General features: G+C 41.5%; 1 protein-coding gene and 1 long non-coding RNA gene across 3 annotated transcripts; one reads left to right on the top strand and one right to left on the bottom strand.

The window, feature by feature from the left end:
- Nucleotides 1-6,231: 6,231 nt before the first annotated feature.
- On the bottom strand, nt 6,232-7,793 carry LOC117593742. Its single transcript, XR_004575170.1, has 2 exons — nt 6,676-7,793; nt 6,232-6,425 (listed from the first exon to the last, which is right to left on the bottom strand). It is a non-coding gene; the product is annotated as an uncharacterized LOC117593742 (long non-coding RNA).
- Nucleotides 7,794-14,185: 6,392 nt separating this feature from the next.
- On the top strand, nt 14,186-17,603 carry cldn11a (claudin 11a). Of its 2 annotated transcripts, XR_828675.3 has the most exons (4): nt 14,186-14,840; nt 15,121-15,285; nt 16,179-17,274; nt 17,333-17,550. XR_828675.3 is itself a non-coding variant. In XM_010886258.4 (3 exons), the coding sequence occupies exons 1-3, from the start codon at nt 14,615-14,617 to the stop codon at nt 16,442-16,444; spliced, it is 657 nt and encodes a 218-aa protein (XP_010884560.1). In that variant the 5' UTR covers nt 14,186-14,614; the 3' UTR covers nt 16,445-17,603. The 2 variants fall into 2 exon arrangements, 1 of the variants encoding a protein (XP_010884560.1); XM_010886258.4 differs by having other exon boundaries at nt 16,179-17,603.
- The last annotated feature ends 504 nt before the right edge of the window (nt 17,604-18,107 follow it).

Raw genomic sequence — 18,107 nt, 5'->3', positions numbered from 1 at the left:
GTGTGTTTTTGTGAGTGTGTGTGTGTGGATGTGTGTGTATGCGTGACCACAGGGCAGAAAACCCGTTTAACTTCCAGGAGCCAAAGCTAATGACACGTCAGGGAAGAGAGAGAGAGTGTGTGTGTGTGTGTGTCCTACTAAATGCATGGCTTGTTGCAGACGAAGGGAGATACTGACTGCAGCACTCACAATCTCCATAGCTGGCTGGTTCACATCTGCTACAAAAACAGAAAATCAAGGTAATGCAAACATAAAACATGGATGGACAGAAGGCCGGGGATGCAAGAAAAAACTGAGGAGGGGCAGGAGGGAGGGTGGGTAGAGAGAGGAAGGTGGAGTTTAAACACACACCCATCACACTCGCGCGTGCACGCACACGCACACACACACACACACACACAGGACAAAGCCAATAACACAAATGCAATGCATTCGTACATTCACTTCAGCTTGCTCTCCTCAAACCAAGGTCACAGATCTATGTGTTTCCGGGGCTCTTCTTCTGTTCTTCACTTAATATTCTCTCTTTCTTTTCCCTGGCCTTATGTAACTCCTCTATCTTTCTCTTTCTGTACCCCTCCTTATCTCTCCCATTCTTTCTCTTTCTGTTTCTGTCTCTGTGTCTCTGTTCTGAGGAGAACCCACTACGGTCTATCATAGAGACAACTAATTGAGGTCAGTGGTGTGGAGAATTGACTGTGCGTCTTTGTGTGTGTGTACTCAAAATAAGAGCTAGTAAAAACATCTTTGAACTCTCCACTCCAAACAGCGACTAAGAAAACACACACCCTCTCATCATTTTCTCTTTACTGTGTATACACGCACATTCACTGCATTTGTGCTGGACAGATAATCCACAGCACATACACAAAATAAGGGCTCTTTTCACTCCTGTAGAAACCCAGAACTTAACAGGATGTTTTCTGATTTATGTCATTTCCATGCTTTACTTTGCTTCAGACAGGGGAAATCTGCCAATTTGCAAACCAGGTTTAACTAAGATATTGCTTCCCAATCAGAGCCAGCCGGTGGTGAGCAGCCTCTTTGAGAGGAACAGTTAGTGTACCTTGCTCAGGTAAAGAACGATACATTTTTCACATTGTCAGTTTGGGATTCATCTTGCATCCTCAGCTACCTTGGGTAGGCTGCCAGAAGCCCCTTTAACAAAGAGTTGGAGAGAGAAAAAGTGAGAGACAGAGAGGGGGAGTGGGGAAGAAAAGAAATAGAGGGGGAGGGAGGGAGGGAATGGGGGAGAGGGAGGGTTGGTTAGGTATAGAAAGAGCAAGAGAAAGAAAAAGTGAGGGAGTGTTATGGAAATTTTTAACTAAGGTACATTTGAGAAATGTCTGTTTTTCAATTGGCTGGTATGTAAATCTTTACTCTGATTGTGACACACGTCTGTATAATATCAGAGCATCACTAGGTACTTTGACTGTCTGTTCTCCTGCCTGGACCAAGAAGGGTGCCAGTCCTTTGTTTATTAGGAATGTGGTAAGGTCAGTTGGCCCCTTTAGGTAAACACTACAGTAAACATTATGGCAGGAAGGATAAGGTGGGGGGGACAGCCCGCTCTTTGGGTAAAACCTATGTGACACAAGACAGATGGCTAACAACTTACCACACCCCTTTCCCTCTATAAATACGAACTGTTCATGTATTAAGTTAGAGACTCCTCGGACGATTATTTTGTAAGCATTTGACGCGTTTAATTGTTGCATTTTTCACAGAATATGCACACACCCCCACACACACACATACACAAACAAACACATCTGTTGCGATTAACACTGCAATCTGCTGAAAGTGATGCTTGTGGTGTTGAACAATAAACACTGATTTGCCTGAGTACCAGTCTCAGTAGCTTTTAGTACCCTTGCTCTTTCCTATGTCATGCCACAGAAAAGCCCCTGGGCCACATTCTAATCACTAATGACTAATGGCTGAGATGCAGGAGAGAGTAGACAAATAGATCTGCTCTAATGATTCCTCAAAAGTCAAGGATTCAGTTTTTTTTTCCAGTGGGAACGTGATGTGCTTTGATATTAATTCTGTTCACATCTGCACCTGTTCTATTGATAATGCCATAATAAATCAGTTCTCCTTTTGTTCTGTTGATAATGTTTTAATCCATCAGACACTCTCTCGTTCTATTGAACATGTCCTAATCCATAAAAAGGAAAAGCGCTTCTATGTGGCTGGCAAGCATCAGACCAGAACATATTCAAATTTGTGAGAGTCTCAGCTTTAAATTATATGCCCTCCAATAGTTTATCAATAAAACCATTTGAGATCTATTGACTTTTTTTAATTATAAGTTCCCTTAAAAAAATGTAAGCACATACAATATTTAAAGGCCAGGGGCCTCATCAATATTGCATATGAATGTTTCTAAACGGAATTTAGAACATTTGTACTTATAGAATAAGTGTGATTTCCCAAACAGTCCTAATGTCTGTATGTATAGAAAAGGTATGATTCTGATTCATTCAATTTAAGTTTAGTTTTTTAATCAATGGAAAAACGTATTCACACATATGAACTCATCTTGGGATGATGATCTGGATATTGTCTGTTCCCCTCTTGACTTCATCCGGAGGGTGATTAACAGCTGGCTACGCACCTGAAATCGTTGTCTTTGTTTGCCTTCAGAAAAGCAAGTTTGAAAACTCGCAACAGTGATATAATATTGTTTAAGGGTAATCTTCAGAACCAATCCGTACATTTCTGCAAGAGTATTTTGTATCCCTATAAAAGGCACTCAGCCAAATCTTCCAAAGTTGAGATAAGTCGTCTCCCTATCGATGTCCTATTATATCTGACCTTTATATATATTTAACTACACTTTACTAAGTAAATATGATGGAGAACACATTACAGCAACCACCTAGGAGAAATTGGGATGAGTGCCATTCTCAAGGACACATTTGGCATGGCAACCTTTTAGTCACTGGTCTCAATGCTTTATTCATAAAGGCTACACTGCAGTACTAATACATTTCAACAATAGGTTTACATGTGTCTGTCATTTAAGACATGGCTGTATTGGTGTGGTTGTTGTTATTATACATGACCTCACATGGTCACGTTATATGATTCAGCCTGTTAATGGACATTGCGTGCCATGAACTCACAATGAAAACACGACGAAATTCCAAAAAATGGATTATCATTACCACAACCTGTCAGCGTGTTTGTTAGGGTGCGCACAATGTCAATGACTTTCTTCGCCAAAAAAACCTTCTGTGTTTGTGACAACCATATCCACCAAACGTAAGGGGTTGATGTATTGCATTGCGCAGAATGCAGTGTGATCTGTGCTTTATCAGAGTCAGAGATGCTCAGGGTAAGTGAAAGTTACAAAAACGTCGGTGAGGACAGAATCAGGGGACCTTGTTAGCCATTGCAGTTTGCAACGACGCATCTCTCCTTTGTATGTAGCCCCGGCAGCTGTTTTGTGATGGTGTGAAAAACGAACTGTAGGCCCTAATGGAGAACAATAGAAACCGGCACAGCATCTCATCATGAAATACAGTGACACAATGTTAGGTTTGGGTATGGGCAGCTGCCATTGGAACTGAATCACTTTTCCTTAACTCTTCATTAATGATTAAACTGCTGACAGCAGCGGGATGAAGTGCACAGAAACACCTTGTCTTCAAAGGTCATTGCACGGCATTTCATCAAGATGCTGGACAATGACCAGAAAAACATCATTGCCATTGCTACCAAGAAGATTGTCAGGGCCAAAAAATTGATACTTCCTGACAATCACCCGGTCTGACACAAAGTGAGTATGCCTTTCAAATGCTCAAGACAAAAAAGGGAAAAAGGCCTGGAAAAAGTGTATTTAAACTTCATCATTTTACCTCATTTAATGGTGCGATTTATCATATTGTGACTGTAAGATCAAGTTGATAAACAATTATACTTTTTCCTAACCTTTTTCTGCTTATCTTTACCAAGGAGAACAGTATTTCCACAGAGCTCGGTGTATATACTGTCTTCTTATCAGAGATCATAATAACATAAATCACATTTGATAACACTTTTTTCTTCCTACCTAGCCACAGAGGTATAAATATAACTAGATAGCAATAGCCTGTCCAGACGGAGCACTGCTTTTTTTTCTTTAGTTGACATTAGTGTATTAGCATTAGTATTCTCAACATATTTCACATTGCTTGCTAACTTATTACAACTTTGCAATACAGACAGATACTGTTGTCACATATACTTATTTAACATAATTTAACAATATTTCACACAAATGTTGGGTTTTGTGTGGATCACCCATTTAAAAATCCAAGCTCTGGTTGTCCACCAGGCACTACCAATGTTTATAATATAATTTCTATTTTTTTCAATCAAGCATTTTTTGTGTGACATTGTTTGAAATATCCTCCTTTGCAAATGAAAGTAGACAGCGTTAGTTACCCTTTCAATTTTATCCCCCAGAAGGTGAAGAAGATTTATTACACCAAATAATATCACTGAACTAATAGAGAAAATAAAGAAAGTATTATTCAGGCAACATCTCTATAATTGAGATAGGGTGATTAAATAATGTCAGAAAGGCAATTAATAAGTATGGTAATACTTTACAGTAATGGTAAATTAATTAACATCAGCTAATGTCATAATTAATATTAACTAACAGTAATTACAAGTCTTAAAAACATGTATTAAACTTTGAAAATATTAACAAAGGCAGTCATGTATTTAAGTTTTAATTTGAATAAATGCATTAGTTAATTTTCAACCTTTACTTAATCATTCTTCTGGGTCACATTTGCCTGTTGAAGAAAGGCTGAGAACGGAGGAAAAACTTCAAAGTATTCATTTATAAGTTATACTTTAAAAAATGTTTGTTTGGGGTGTTGCAATACAATGAGATGTACCAGTACAATAGGGTCTTTGATGTGGTATATACAACAACAACTGAAACATTCCTCAGAGCACTGCAGTGGGAGATATTGTATAGAATAATTGCTAAGAAAGAATGCTCAGCATTTAGGCCCTTGAGCAGTCAATACGGTCCATGGCCAGATTATTTTTCTCAGGGGCTCTTTTGTCTTCATCTAGTTCTGACGCTAGTTAGGGCCGTCCACTTTTGTACTATACATATTTCCAATAGACAACTTTGATGTTAACTGCTGACTGGGCAATTTGCTCTCAACTGATAGTTGACAGATCAAGTAGGTTTAAGGAGCAGGGGGATATGTCCTCGTTTTGGCAGTCACTGGCTGTAGTCCAAAAGCCAAATAGACAGCCCCTAAATCCAATATCGGGGTCACTCCAACCCTAATTTAGCACACCTGTTTGTAAGACTTCTGAATGAGACTGCATATACATGGGGTGGGAGGGACAACGACCCGGGTTGGACCCCCCCCTGACTTAAACCAACAGCCCTTTGCCTTTCACATCCTTACCTCCAAGAGCACTTGCCCAAGCAAGGGAGAGTGTTAGCCAGAGTTTTTATTAAAAAAGTCTGGATTAAATTTGAGACTTTGAGGCCACCAGGGTCAGACACGTGACTGCAGTTTGCATTGAATAGTAGGTGTTACCAACCCTGCGAGTGAGCTGTGTGGTTCCCTCGTCCTCTCAAGCTAAATCAAGGGCAGATAGGCCAGCTTTCGTGAATTGGACCGGCACTTAAGATGGCAATCAAAACGCCATTAGGTTTCCATGGGGATTCCCCAGGGGGAGCGTGGCGAGTGCTTTGGGGGGGTGGTCTACTTTGCTTTGAGTGCATCCGCTGGCTGTATTTAAGGGGGGGCGGGGCTACCGCTGTGCCGAGCAATCATCAGTTAACGTTTGTACTAAAGCCTCACAGATCTTTTGTGAAAACTGTAATCAGCATTCTTCTCAAAAAACAAGTTTGATACAATGGATTAGAAATTATGCAAGAAATGCAATATGATAATGACTATTTCTAATGGTTAAGCTGATATGAAGCCTATTTTTGTTTTTAAAGAAAGAAATTGCAAAAAAAGAAGTTACCAGTCAAAATTAGACTGACAACTGAAATTCCTTTAAACCTGCCATTAGTGGCAGCAGTGAGCGATGGGATGGGGAATTTAATGAGGATGAAGATGGGTGTTAAACAAGGACTTTGGCTCAGAGGGTTGCGGGTTCAATCCCAAGTACCGGAGGGAAAGCTAATTGTCAGTGCTGTGGTGTGAAGGGACAAGTTGGCATAAAATGTTGTGTGCTGAGAAAACACTCACCTTCTCAATTTTTGTTGTTTATTGTACACAAACACAAATACACACACACACACTCATCCTTTACAATCAGTGCCAAACAGATGAAAGCAATCCACAGGTTTTAGTATGCAGTTTTATGTGCTTGTGTGAACCATAAACCCACAGCAGGTAGAACCGGATCTTGTGTCCTGATAAATGTCTTGTCCAGGCTTCACCTTGCTTGGAGAGAAAGAGACAGAGAAAGACAGAGAAAGACAGAGAGAGGAGGGAGAGAGTGGGGAGAGAGTGGGGAGAAGACGATTGCAAGAAACATGGAGAAGGAGAGATAAATATCACATGACATTTGGTTTTCATCCGGTGTAAAAATTGAGATTTGGTCTTGAGGTTTATGCAACATAAACACGCACACACACACACACACGCAAATAATATGGTGACACTTAACACGGTTGACTGCTGAGAGAGATACCTGAAGTGGTGAACAGTGATTGGTCATCATCATCCCACCACTGGTTAGCCTGAGTAGTAGTCTCTTTAGCATCCATTCCACTTCCCTGTTCTCCAGGCCTGTGCCAATGACAAGGAGTGGTAAGAACTGTGATGTTAGCTACATAGGCCGATACTCAGACTAACCTTTCATTTCCGATGCTCTTTTTGAGGCAAGGACAGACAATCTCTCAGTGAAGTTACAAGCATGATTTTTTAAAGATGTGTTTATCAGGCATTTATGTTTTGCTGGTGCAAAAGGCGTACTGGAGACAACAGCTTAGATCACTGGACCGCACTCGCCTGAAATGGAGAACGTGATTTTTGTTTTTACAAAGTACCATGTCCAAATGCCAACATAACAGAACTCAGGCCTTCCAGAATGTGAGACGTAACGTCTAATTTAAATATTGTAACCTGACATTAAACATGGCGTCTTTCCTGTTGGATTCTAAGACGTAGTGGCACAGGAGGTGGCTGATAACCGTTGATTAATATGATGGGGTTAATCCCAGCATGTGGCTAACATCTGAAATCTAGGGCACCCACGCAGAATATTATTTAATCATCTAAGTCCATAAAGGGAGACTCACGATGCAGCCGTCATCGCTCTAATATTCCTCTATCAATTCTTTCCCCTCTCTGCTAATATTCGGTTTTGTAACAGCTCAAAGTAGGCCCCTTCTCCCTGGGATTTGTCACTCCGACATCCCTTCATTGCCTGGCATATAATCTTCTATCGCGTCTTTACATGATGTGCTGCAGTCGATGGGAGGAGAGGACGAGGGGGAGGGGGAGGATTAATGGAAGAGGGGGATAGTATGGCAAAAAGGAAGCGAGAGGGGGAAGAAGGAAAGGTGGAGGGTGAGGTAGATTAAAAAAGAGAGAGAGACATAAGGCGGAATGGAGGCACCATTGGGAGGGGTTGTTACAGAGAGAGAGAGAGAGAGAGAGAGAGAGATGTCACTGAGCCATATATCATCACCAGCATTCTGCAGTGCTGGAGGTAGCTGGAGTTAGGCCAGAATGCAACGGACAGAACTCTGTGTTATAGCACGACTAGAGTGTCTGTACAGCATCACACACACACGCGCGCGCACACACATGCACGCACACATCCCCCCCCCCCCCTTGCCCTTAGTAACAAGATACAGAGAGAAAAGGGAAGTGCGGCTAGAGAAGAGTTATGGATGGACGGACCAGGAGCCGAGGAGGGGAGAGTAGGGCGAGGATGGGGCCTCACCTAGGATCTCTTAGGTGGGAGAAGGAGGGAGGGAGGGAGGGAGGGAGGGAGGGGGTGTGAATATGTGCGTGTGAGAGACAGAACTTCAAAAGAACAAGTCGGGGACAATTAACTCAGCTGGGGATTTCAATCAGAGGAGTGTTAAATACAATGACAATCACAAACTCTCTCTGCCACTTAAATCACATATGAGCACAGCAGCTCACTAAACCATCAAAGTCATTAAAAAAGCAGGCAGTGAATACAGATACACACACACACACAAACAAACACACGCAGCCACACACACATGCATGTACACGCACTCCCACACACACACACACACAGGTATATAATAATAATAATAATAACAATAATAACATGGTCGACATAGGGGGAATAACAATCAAAACACACAATTATAATGACACACCAAACATGGAGTCAGGCCATAGGCAGTGGTCTGAGGGCTGATGATGTCCCGGTACAGTACAAAATGTACAGCACTAAGTGACCAGCTACAGCAATTAATAATAATGGTAATATGCTGTACACGTATGCCTATGTGGTGTCATAAACGGGAGAATGAACCTGAATTTTATTAAAAGTGTTTCTTCCATCACAATTTCCTGATGTACAATTTGCGAATATCTCCCCAAATTAATGCCACAGAAGGTTCAGGAGAGTCAAACATCAAGATGTGTCCTCTGATGCTCATGCCACACCGATCTGCTTCTCAGCACACTGCTCGCTCAGCCAGGAATTATTTTGGTCTAAAGTTAGTCCAACAGTGGGAGAAAACAGATAGGAGTATAACATTTCAACTTACACTGATTCAAATTGATTCTGTAGTCAGAGAAGGTCAACATAGAGATCAGGCTTAGTATAGCTGGGAGTCTGGGTGAAAGGGATACTTACAGAATGTTATCTGTGAATAGAGACAATTTATTTAGTGTCTTCGGCTATTATTGCCATGATATGTTTTGCCTATGGTCTGACAGTTTGGGCAAGAGGCTTGATGGTTGAAGCAAAGAGTAGAGTCACCAATGACAAAACTCTGACTCAACCCTCAACTGAGGTTAAATCAGTCCAAATGTAATTGTTGTGTATTCGTGAGCAGGGACTTGTGAATAAGAGGTTAAATAAAGACCATGTTAGTAGGTTGGCTAGCGTTCTTTTGCAGGGACTTTTGAATAAGAGGTTAAATAAAGGCCATGTTAGTAGGTTGGCTAGTGTTCTTGTGCATGGACTTTTAAATAAGAGGTTAAATAAAGGCCATGTTAATAGGTTGGCTAGCGTTCTTGTGCAGGGACTTTTTACATTCTTGCAGTACCGCTAAAATGTAAGGAATGTAGCTGTCTGATCCAAATAAACGACTTTACCCAGTGCTTGTTTCGGGGAAGAGAAATTACAGTCCTCCAAAAGGTTATTCATGTTTCAGAGATTAGCATCTGCTTCAGATGTATATAAGGATTTATATAACTGATCAAATCATTCATAAATGTCGTCAGAGATGAAAATATCTCACCAGTCACAGATTAGATTTTCTGGATGCTATGATTGCTGCATAATAACTATTCTCTGTATGTAATTGATTTTGTCTTTCCAGTTCAGCTAATTCTGCCCCATTTAACATCTGTCTTGATGCCAAGAGTCATCCTGTGTGAGGCAGCCCCTCAGATAAGCCACGAGGTTCCCACATTCAGCGCAGGAAGGTATCTGCATAAGGAACCAAAAAAAGTATGATTTTAGTTTTCAAGCTGATGAGTGTCAATCAGTCTGAAGGAGAAAGCAAAAAGGCTGTGGTGAACATGCAGATACTCCAAGTTACTGGTAAAAGAGAGAAGTTGGGCAGAAGACGATTTGTTGATAAACATTTTGAACCTGAGAGTCCAAGGAATACTCCCTGCCAATGGGGTTAGAGATCCTCTGTAAATCAAATTGATTATTATTCTCGATGTACATGAACTCAGAGGTGTTTTTGGGCACACACCCAGGCACATAAACAGGCATACCGGAAAAAAAGTTTGGCATGAATTGCAGGGCCTGAATGTATGGGTGTATACACACAATGAAAAAAAAAGTGGTGAGAGGCCATGTGTTTTCTCAGTATCGATTTGGTGTGGAAAGGACAGAATAACCGGCTCCAATTCTCTGGACACAGATGCACACATGCAAAAGCACACCACTGACCTCAATTAGCTTTGTCTCCGATACCGGGGATTGAATACACCAACCTTTCAGCTCGGGTTCACGTTTTACACACATCCGACCTCCCTGACGACAAAACACCAGCATGCTGGAAACCTACCGGATAGGAACAGGGCTTGCCAGAGAATTGTTTCTCCCAAGAGCCCCCTGGGTGACAATGTGCTGTTCCTGGCAGTGGTAATCATGAACTTAGTCCCTTACGATGTACCACATTGTGTTGGTAAAGGTGCCAGGTACTGTAAAGGAGAAGGGTAGATGTGTTAGAAGGACCTGTGCACTGATTAGCCAGCAGGTCTCTGGGAGGAATGGGCTATTCTTCTAAAGCTTTTTGTAGAAGTCTATAAATACATGAAACGGACGTCCTGAAACAAGAAAAGGAACGAGGCAAGCCTAGTTCAGCCGGAGTTGCCAACATGACAGGCGGTTTCATTAGCCACTACGCCACTAAGCTATATGTGTACAGAGTGTCGGTCTACTTCTCCACTGTTAAACCAATTAGTCGAAACGTGGCGGGTTTGTTTTTTCAGATTCACTCCATTACTCGTTTGTTTCTTTAGAAAACAGTGACAGTTGAATAGCCAACCACTACACTACGTGAACTATATAAATCGAAAGCAATGGCTGAATCTCAAGTCGCATATTAGATACTACGTTCTACAAGTACATACATCACAGATGATAGTGAAGTACTATTTTGTGTATAGTAAGCTAGTATGCCAGTATTGGGACCGATTGGGACATTCAACACAATATTGCGTCTCAACATTAGATCATTTTGTCACGAATTAACATCATGCCAAGTCTGAATATTTAGCTAGACACTATTAAGCATTGTGTTAAACTGACTAACATTCCTTATTAAGCTCACTTCCACAACGAATAGCATCAATGAACTGTGAAATTGTGAAATATTGGTATTGATTTGGAAAATATGACTGATCAAGCAAAATAACGTAATTAAGGATAGTGATCATACGGAGCCATTTATTATCACATAGTTGTTTGGCTCCTTTTTAAATCATAATGATAACAGAAATCACCCAAATGGCCCTGATCAAAAGTTTACATACCCTTGAATGTTTGGCCTTGTTACCGACACACAAGGTGACACACACAGGTGAAAATGGCAATTAAAGGTGAATTTCCCTCACCTGTGACTTTTTAAATTGCAATTAGTGTCTGTGTATAAACAATCAATGAGTTTGTTAGCTCTCACATGGATGCACTGAGCAGGCTAGATACTGAGCCATGGGGATCAGAAAATAACTGTCAAAAGACCTGTGTAACAAGGTAATGGAACTTTATAAAGATGGAAAGATTTATAAAAATATATCCAAAGCCTTGCAAATTCCAGTCAGTACTGTTCAATCACTTATTAAGAAGTGGTTAATTCAGGGATCTCATAATACCAAGCCAAGGTCAGGCAGACCAAGAAAGATTTCAGCCAAAACTGCCAGAAGAATTATTCATGATACAAAGAAAAACCTACAGAAATACAGACTTCTCTGGAAAAAGGTGTGGTTGTTTCAAGGAGCACAATATGATGATAATTTGCTGCATGGTCGAGTTGCCAGAAAGAAGCCTTTACTGCGCCAATGCCACAAAAAAGCCTGGTTACAATATGGCCGACAACACCTTGACACGCCTCACAGCTTCTGGCACACTGTAAATTGGAGTGACGAGACCAAAATAGAGCTTTATGGTCACAACCATGTTTGGAGAGGGGTCAACAAGGCTTATAGTGAACAGAATACCATCCCCACTGAAGCATGGTGGTGGCTCACTGATGTTTTGGGGGGGTGTGATCTCTAAAGGCACGGGGAATCTTGTGAAAATTGATGGCAGCATGTTATCAGAAAATACTGGCAGACAATTTGCATTATTCTGCATGAAAGCTGCGCATGGGACGCTCTTGGACTTTCCAGCACGACAATGACCCTAAGCACAAGGCCAAGTTGACCCTCCAGTGGTTACAGCAGAAAAAGGTGAAGGTTCTGGAGTGGCCATCACAGTCTCCTGACCTTAATATTATTGAGCCACTCTGGGGAGATCTCAAACGTGTGGTTCATGCAAAACGACCAAAGACTTTGCATGACCTGTGGGTATTTTACCAAGATGAATGGGTAGCTATACCACCTGCAAGAATTCGGGGCCTCATAGACAATTATTACAAAAGATGTCACGCTGCCATTGATGCTAGAGGGAGAAATACACAGTAATAAGAACTAAGGGTATGCAGACTTTTGAACAGGAGTCAGTAATTTTTTTTCTTTATTGCCATGATTTGTTTTATGATTATAATATAATCTAAATTTAAATGTGAATCCCGTAAGAACAAAAATACGTTTTGCTTGCTCACGCATGTTTTCTTTACAAATGGGACATATATTACCAATTCTCCAAGGGTATGCAAACTTTTGAGCACAACTGTACTTTAACCTAGCTTCTGAAGCTTGTAGCCAGGGAAGATTTGGATCCGTTTCTTTGTTAAATAAATGGTTTTCTTTTTGTGTTTCCCCCCACAAATCCTTAATTGATTATGATAATGATGAGTGAAGATGCCTGATTATGCTGTTCTTTGTGTAGCTTGTTGATTGGTGACATTGATTTCCATTGTTTTATATGCATACTGAAAAACATCCCAGACCCAAAACATTCAGTCTGCAACACCAAAATGTTTAGTTGAGAGTATTTAATTAGTTTCTGTGTATACCTTCTGTGGGCACTTCCCTGTGAGCTGTGGGAGTCGGTGAACAGTGTTTTTACAAGTCAAGGGACAGCATTACCATCACGATTCATCAACGCCTGTTCAACATCGCAGGCGTAAGACCAACCACAGTCAACTTTGGCCAAGTTACAAAACCAAGAGAGAGAGTGGATGTCTCACTGTTCCGCGAAGTTAAGCTTCAGTTACGTTTAATTTCATAATGACTTTATATGTTAATGAAAGGCACCATTCCTCCTGGTGACTGGTGCTGCAGTAGGTTGACATAGCTGTCGTAATGAAAAGTAAAAGTCACTTTGTTAAGCTCCCTATCCTTGCTTTCTTAATTATAAACCACATGCGCACACACGTGCACACACACACTTGCGCATGGACACTGACCTTAACAGACACACACGTGTGCACACGCACGCGCACCATGAGAGCTAACATCTCATCATCCTTCACTGTCATCCTGAGGTTCCGATCATCCTCATTACCATAATATTCCCATTCCCATAACGCGCTGCTCCACGACATCGTTCTCTCTCTCTCTCTCTCTCTCTCCTTCTCTTCCACTCCTGCTTCTCTCTGTTTCTCCCCTGTAGGGTAGCTACTGCATTAAATGAGTCAGTCATTCCGATGAAGTCACTTTGGACTCTTAAGCAGCAATGAGTTCCATGAGGACCAGAGTTGTGCGCTGAATCCAGAATTACTAGAGGTAATACTAGGGATGGCCAAACGAGGCTTCACTAGCGTTGTTTTAGCAGCAGGATATTACGCGGGCAGCACTCAGATTTTTTTTTATCACAATAAAAGCCAGCATTGAAATGTATAAGGCAATATAGTTGGCAATCTAGTCTGTGAAAAAGAACAGACAAGAATAACATTGGAACGGATATTAAACATAAAATGTACATAGTGCACTGTTAACTATGTTACCTTATATATTTCAATAATGGCTTTTATTTTGAAAAAGAAAATCTGAGTTAGCACGGCTTGCATAATATCCTGCTGCCAGATGAACGGTAATGAAGCCTTGAATGGCCATCACTAGGTAATACTAGTACGTCCTCTGGTGGACACAGCCAAAACTGAACTGAACACAGATAGCCAGAGGAGGGCAGTAGCGCTTTGGCAATAATTAATTGAGTGGCTGGAAGAGAAAGAGGGGACAGGGAGAGTGTGAATGTTTGCCTACGTGCATGTGCGTGTGTGTGAATGTGTGTGTGAGTGTGTGTATGAAGGAGGGGGGCATTTTCATAATTCTCTCCATCACTCCGATTGGTTAGAGGTTTTCAGGTTGTTTTTTTTCTAAAGTTTTTCTCTACTATAAAACTCATGGAAAAGTGCAGAAGCTTTTGCTGACAAGACCAGACCCTCCAAACAGACAGGACTACACGGCTGGCCAACGAGAAACAACGCAATCTTCTGGGATGACTTGTTGAGGAACATTCATATTGAACACCCGCTTAAACTCCACACATCATTGGCTACCCTTTTTGGCTTATCAACTGTATTGTCTCACTCATCGTGATTTTTGTGTGGTTTTTTCAGTTTTGACAAGGGTTTTCTGTACAGTTCCTTTTGCAGCAGTCCCGTTGCAGTTGTGAGTGTCCAAACAGAACTTCTTCTACAGAACTTTCCAGATCTTTAGAGTATCATCAGTTGTTTTGGAACGTTCAAGACTATCTGGAGTCTAAATCCCATTTTCCTTTGGTATCTCTGACCACATTGTAAAAAGCCGTTTTCAAAGCCCGTTGTACTACTGGACCTCTTTTTGCTATGGCAAACCGTTTTGTCCTGCTCAATGGTTTTGTGATCAGTTGTATTGGCTGGATTGGAATACTTATTGCCACGGCGACCAACGACTGGGTAGTGACATGCAAATACGGCATGAACACCTGCAAGAAGATGGACGAATTAGGAGCTAAGGGACTTTGGGCAGAGTGTGTCATATCAACCGCACTCTACCACTGTATATCTCTGACGCAGATACTAGACCTACCAGGTAAAACATCATGACTATAACACTGTGCAGTAGGAAATAAGAACAGTATATTGACATCCAGGAATAAAAAGCAATTGGCTGTGGCCTGTATATCGTGTTTTGTTAGAATTTGTAAAACTTAAGGTTGTGTTTGTCCCAAACCCAAACTGATCCGCTTGTATCAAACTGAAGTTCTAGAACACCTTCCCATTGGAACTGGTCAACGTTCATATTTAGGCTTGTAATGATAGGCCATTCTGGGTCTTTCTGTTCACCTCTCTGCCTCTGGATGTGCGTACAGCCTACATCCAGACGTCAAGGGCGTTGATGATAACTGGGTCCCTCCTGGGGTTGCCTGCGGTGGGGATGGTCCTTACAGCCATGCCCTGTATATCTCTGGGAGACGAGCCTCAATCAGCCAAGAACAAACGGTCTGTACTGGGAGGAGCCCTCATCCTGCTAGTGGGTGAGTCTAGCCACACACACACACACGCACGCACGCACGCATACACGCACACACACACGCACGCACGCATACAAACACACACACACACACGCACACACACACATGTAGACACGCATACACATACACACAAACACACAAACACGCACACACATGTATAAACACACACACACACACAAACACAAATAGGCACACACACACACACACACACTTAAGTATAAAGACAGATGTTTTTGCACACACAGTCGAACATACGGTCATACTTATAAAACCCATCCTTATCCCCGGGCCTAACCTTGACCCTTAACCCCACCCCCATTGCACACACTCACACACACATCCTATCCATCCTCCTCCCTGCCTGACCCTCAGGTGATGAGTTCAGAGGATACGTATGGTATGTGACTCTCTTCCTCTCCAGAGACCACTCTCTCATTAAACATCCACCAAACCCTGAACCCCGCACAAACACAAACGCACACACACACTTTACTTTTTGCTGTACTTCTGGGGACCCCAAAATCCTATTTTCCCTAAGCCCTAGCTTAACCGAAAAAAACTTACATAACCTAAAACACAATTTTCAGTATTTACAACTATAGTAACACCTGTACACACACATATGTATATATACACACACACACACACACACACACACACACACAAACACAAACATTCCTCCACCCCATCATGTCCACACCCTGTTCCCTCCTGTTGGAAAGTATTTCTCCATTTGTTGTCAGACACAACATTAAAATGTTGATCTGCCCTTCATATGTCTGTTTTTTCAGCCCCTGTATGAAATGATATTCATGGTGTGTGTGTGTGCCTCAAAAAGGCCTGTTAATGTGCGTGTTAATGTGTATTAAATGAAAGGTTTCTCCACTGCCTCGTAGCTCTATGTGGGGCGGTGTCGACAGTGTGGTTTCCTATCGGAGCCCACCAGGAGCAGGGTCTCATGTCGTTTGGTTTCAGCCTGTACGCCGGCTGGGTGGGGACGGCCTTCAGTCTCCTGGGAGGGGCCATGATCACCTGCTGTTCCAGTGAACCCTCCCAACACTACAATAACCATGACAACAACAGGTTCTACTACTCCAAAGGACAGGGGCCTGGAAACCCCGTACCACCATCCTCTAACCATGCCAAGAGTGCCCATGTTTAGATCACACACATGCAATCATACACACAACACACACACACACCAGTGTTATTTTAATCGTATTGGCGTCTCACCAGGTGCCTGAAGGGAATCCAGGGGTCCTGATCTGGATATACATGCTCTGATGAAGTACTTTGTTTTGTTTCTTTGTTCTACTATGTAGGCTGTTGATAGGAAGTGATGATTGATCTATCAGTGCATTTTATATATATATAAATATTTACCCTTTTTAAATAAAGACAGTCGTGTGTTTAATGTTTTTGATGATTAACATACAAAATAATGATCATGATGGGGGAACCTACCTGGGATTCAACAGTGTTGTCAGTTTATGTGGATATTTCTACGATATGAAAACAAACCAATTAAGAAGTAAACCGACCCCTAATCTCAAACATCACTAAGTCAATTTCTTCAGCCTGATGGTACGTTTACTGTAGGGATAGGCTCAGCCTAACATGTAACCAAGCAAACTGAACTCATTCCACAAAATAATGTTATGTACTCACATTTTTAAGATAACATTATTAGTTTAATGTCATCAGTATCTGTAGATAAATAACCTGTAAGGAGCTGTCGACGTTGTCACTTTTCTTTTTACTCCTACTGTTTTCAAATGGCCCCCTAGGTTTTATAGGCACTACACTCAGCCAAGGGCGTAGGAGGAATGTGTACAAGCAGATATATCAGGCAGGAAACCAACCAGCACCTGACCAGTATATGAAAGGTGGTTAGATCACCTCCCTGAGCCAGCAAGGTGAAAAGAACGACTCAGGTCATGGGGTCAGTCTAGATATGACTCAGGTCATGGGGTCAGTCTAGATATGACTCAGGTCAGGGGGTCAGTCTAGATATGACTCAGGTCATGGGGTCAGTCTAGATATGACTCAGGTCATGGGGTCAGTCTAGATATGTCTCAGGTCAGGGGGTCAGTCTAGGCTGTCATTACGGATTGATTTCATTTGGGTTCTAGGCACCAAACTAACAATTATACTTTACTAAAATACAGGACCATTTTGGTAGCTTTTCAGCTATAACAGGGCTATTTTTTATTATTTATTGTTTTACATTTTGCTATCCCTTTGTTTTTGTATTTTGTATCTTCTGTATGGCATTTTTTTTGTTGAATTAATTAAAAATGTATATATTAAAAATAAAGTTGTAGTCCCAATGCTTTTCATGTTAAGGACAATTATTTGGTGACTGTCTTCTCAACTCCATCAATACATTTTCACACACCACCTCTCTGTCTGCTTGTGAAGACCTGAGACCTAACCCTGACAAAAATTTATTCTCTAACCCTAAACCTAACATGACCCTAACTTTATGCCTAAACTTAACCTAGCCCTAAAGCCTAACCCTAAACTGTAATGATTAAACAGAAATTAACCCAATTCTAATATTATGCCCAATTGTATGTTTTTTTTGACTAAACCTTACCACTTAGTTGGAACTGCTTTCCCTGAGTGGACCTGCAAAAAAAGACATATATACACATGGATGTGGATCAAACAAACTGCAAATAATGTAGCATGTCCCTCTCTCTTGCCGTGTTTCCCTAAATGTAGATTAATAAACAATGACATCAGAAGTATTATCATTGGTGCTGCAGTTCAATATGACCCCAAAATACAGGAAGTGTACTGTGTGATGTAATCAGTAATCC

Source organism: Esox lucius, chromosome 22 (assembly GCF_011004845.1).
Source record: "Esox lucius isolate fEsoLuc1 chromosome 22, fEsoLuc1.pri, whole genome shotgun sequence".
Classification (NCBI taxonomy): Eukaryota; Metazoa; Chordata; class Actinopteri; order Esociformes; family Esocidae; genus Esox; species Esox lucius.
Note: the sequence above shows the minus strand (reverse complement) of the source record. Positions and strands in the feature narration are given on the sequence as shown.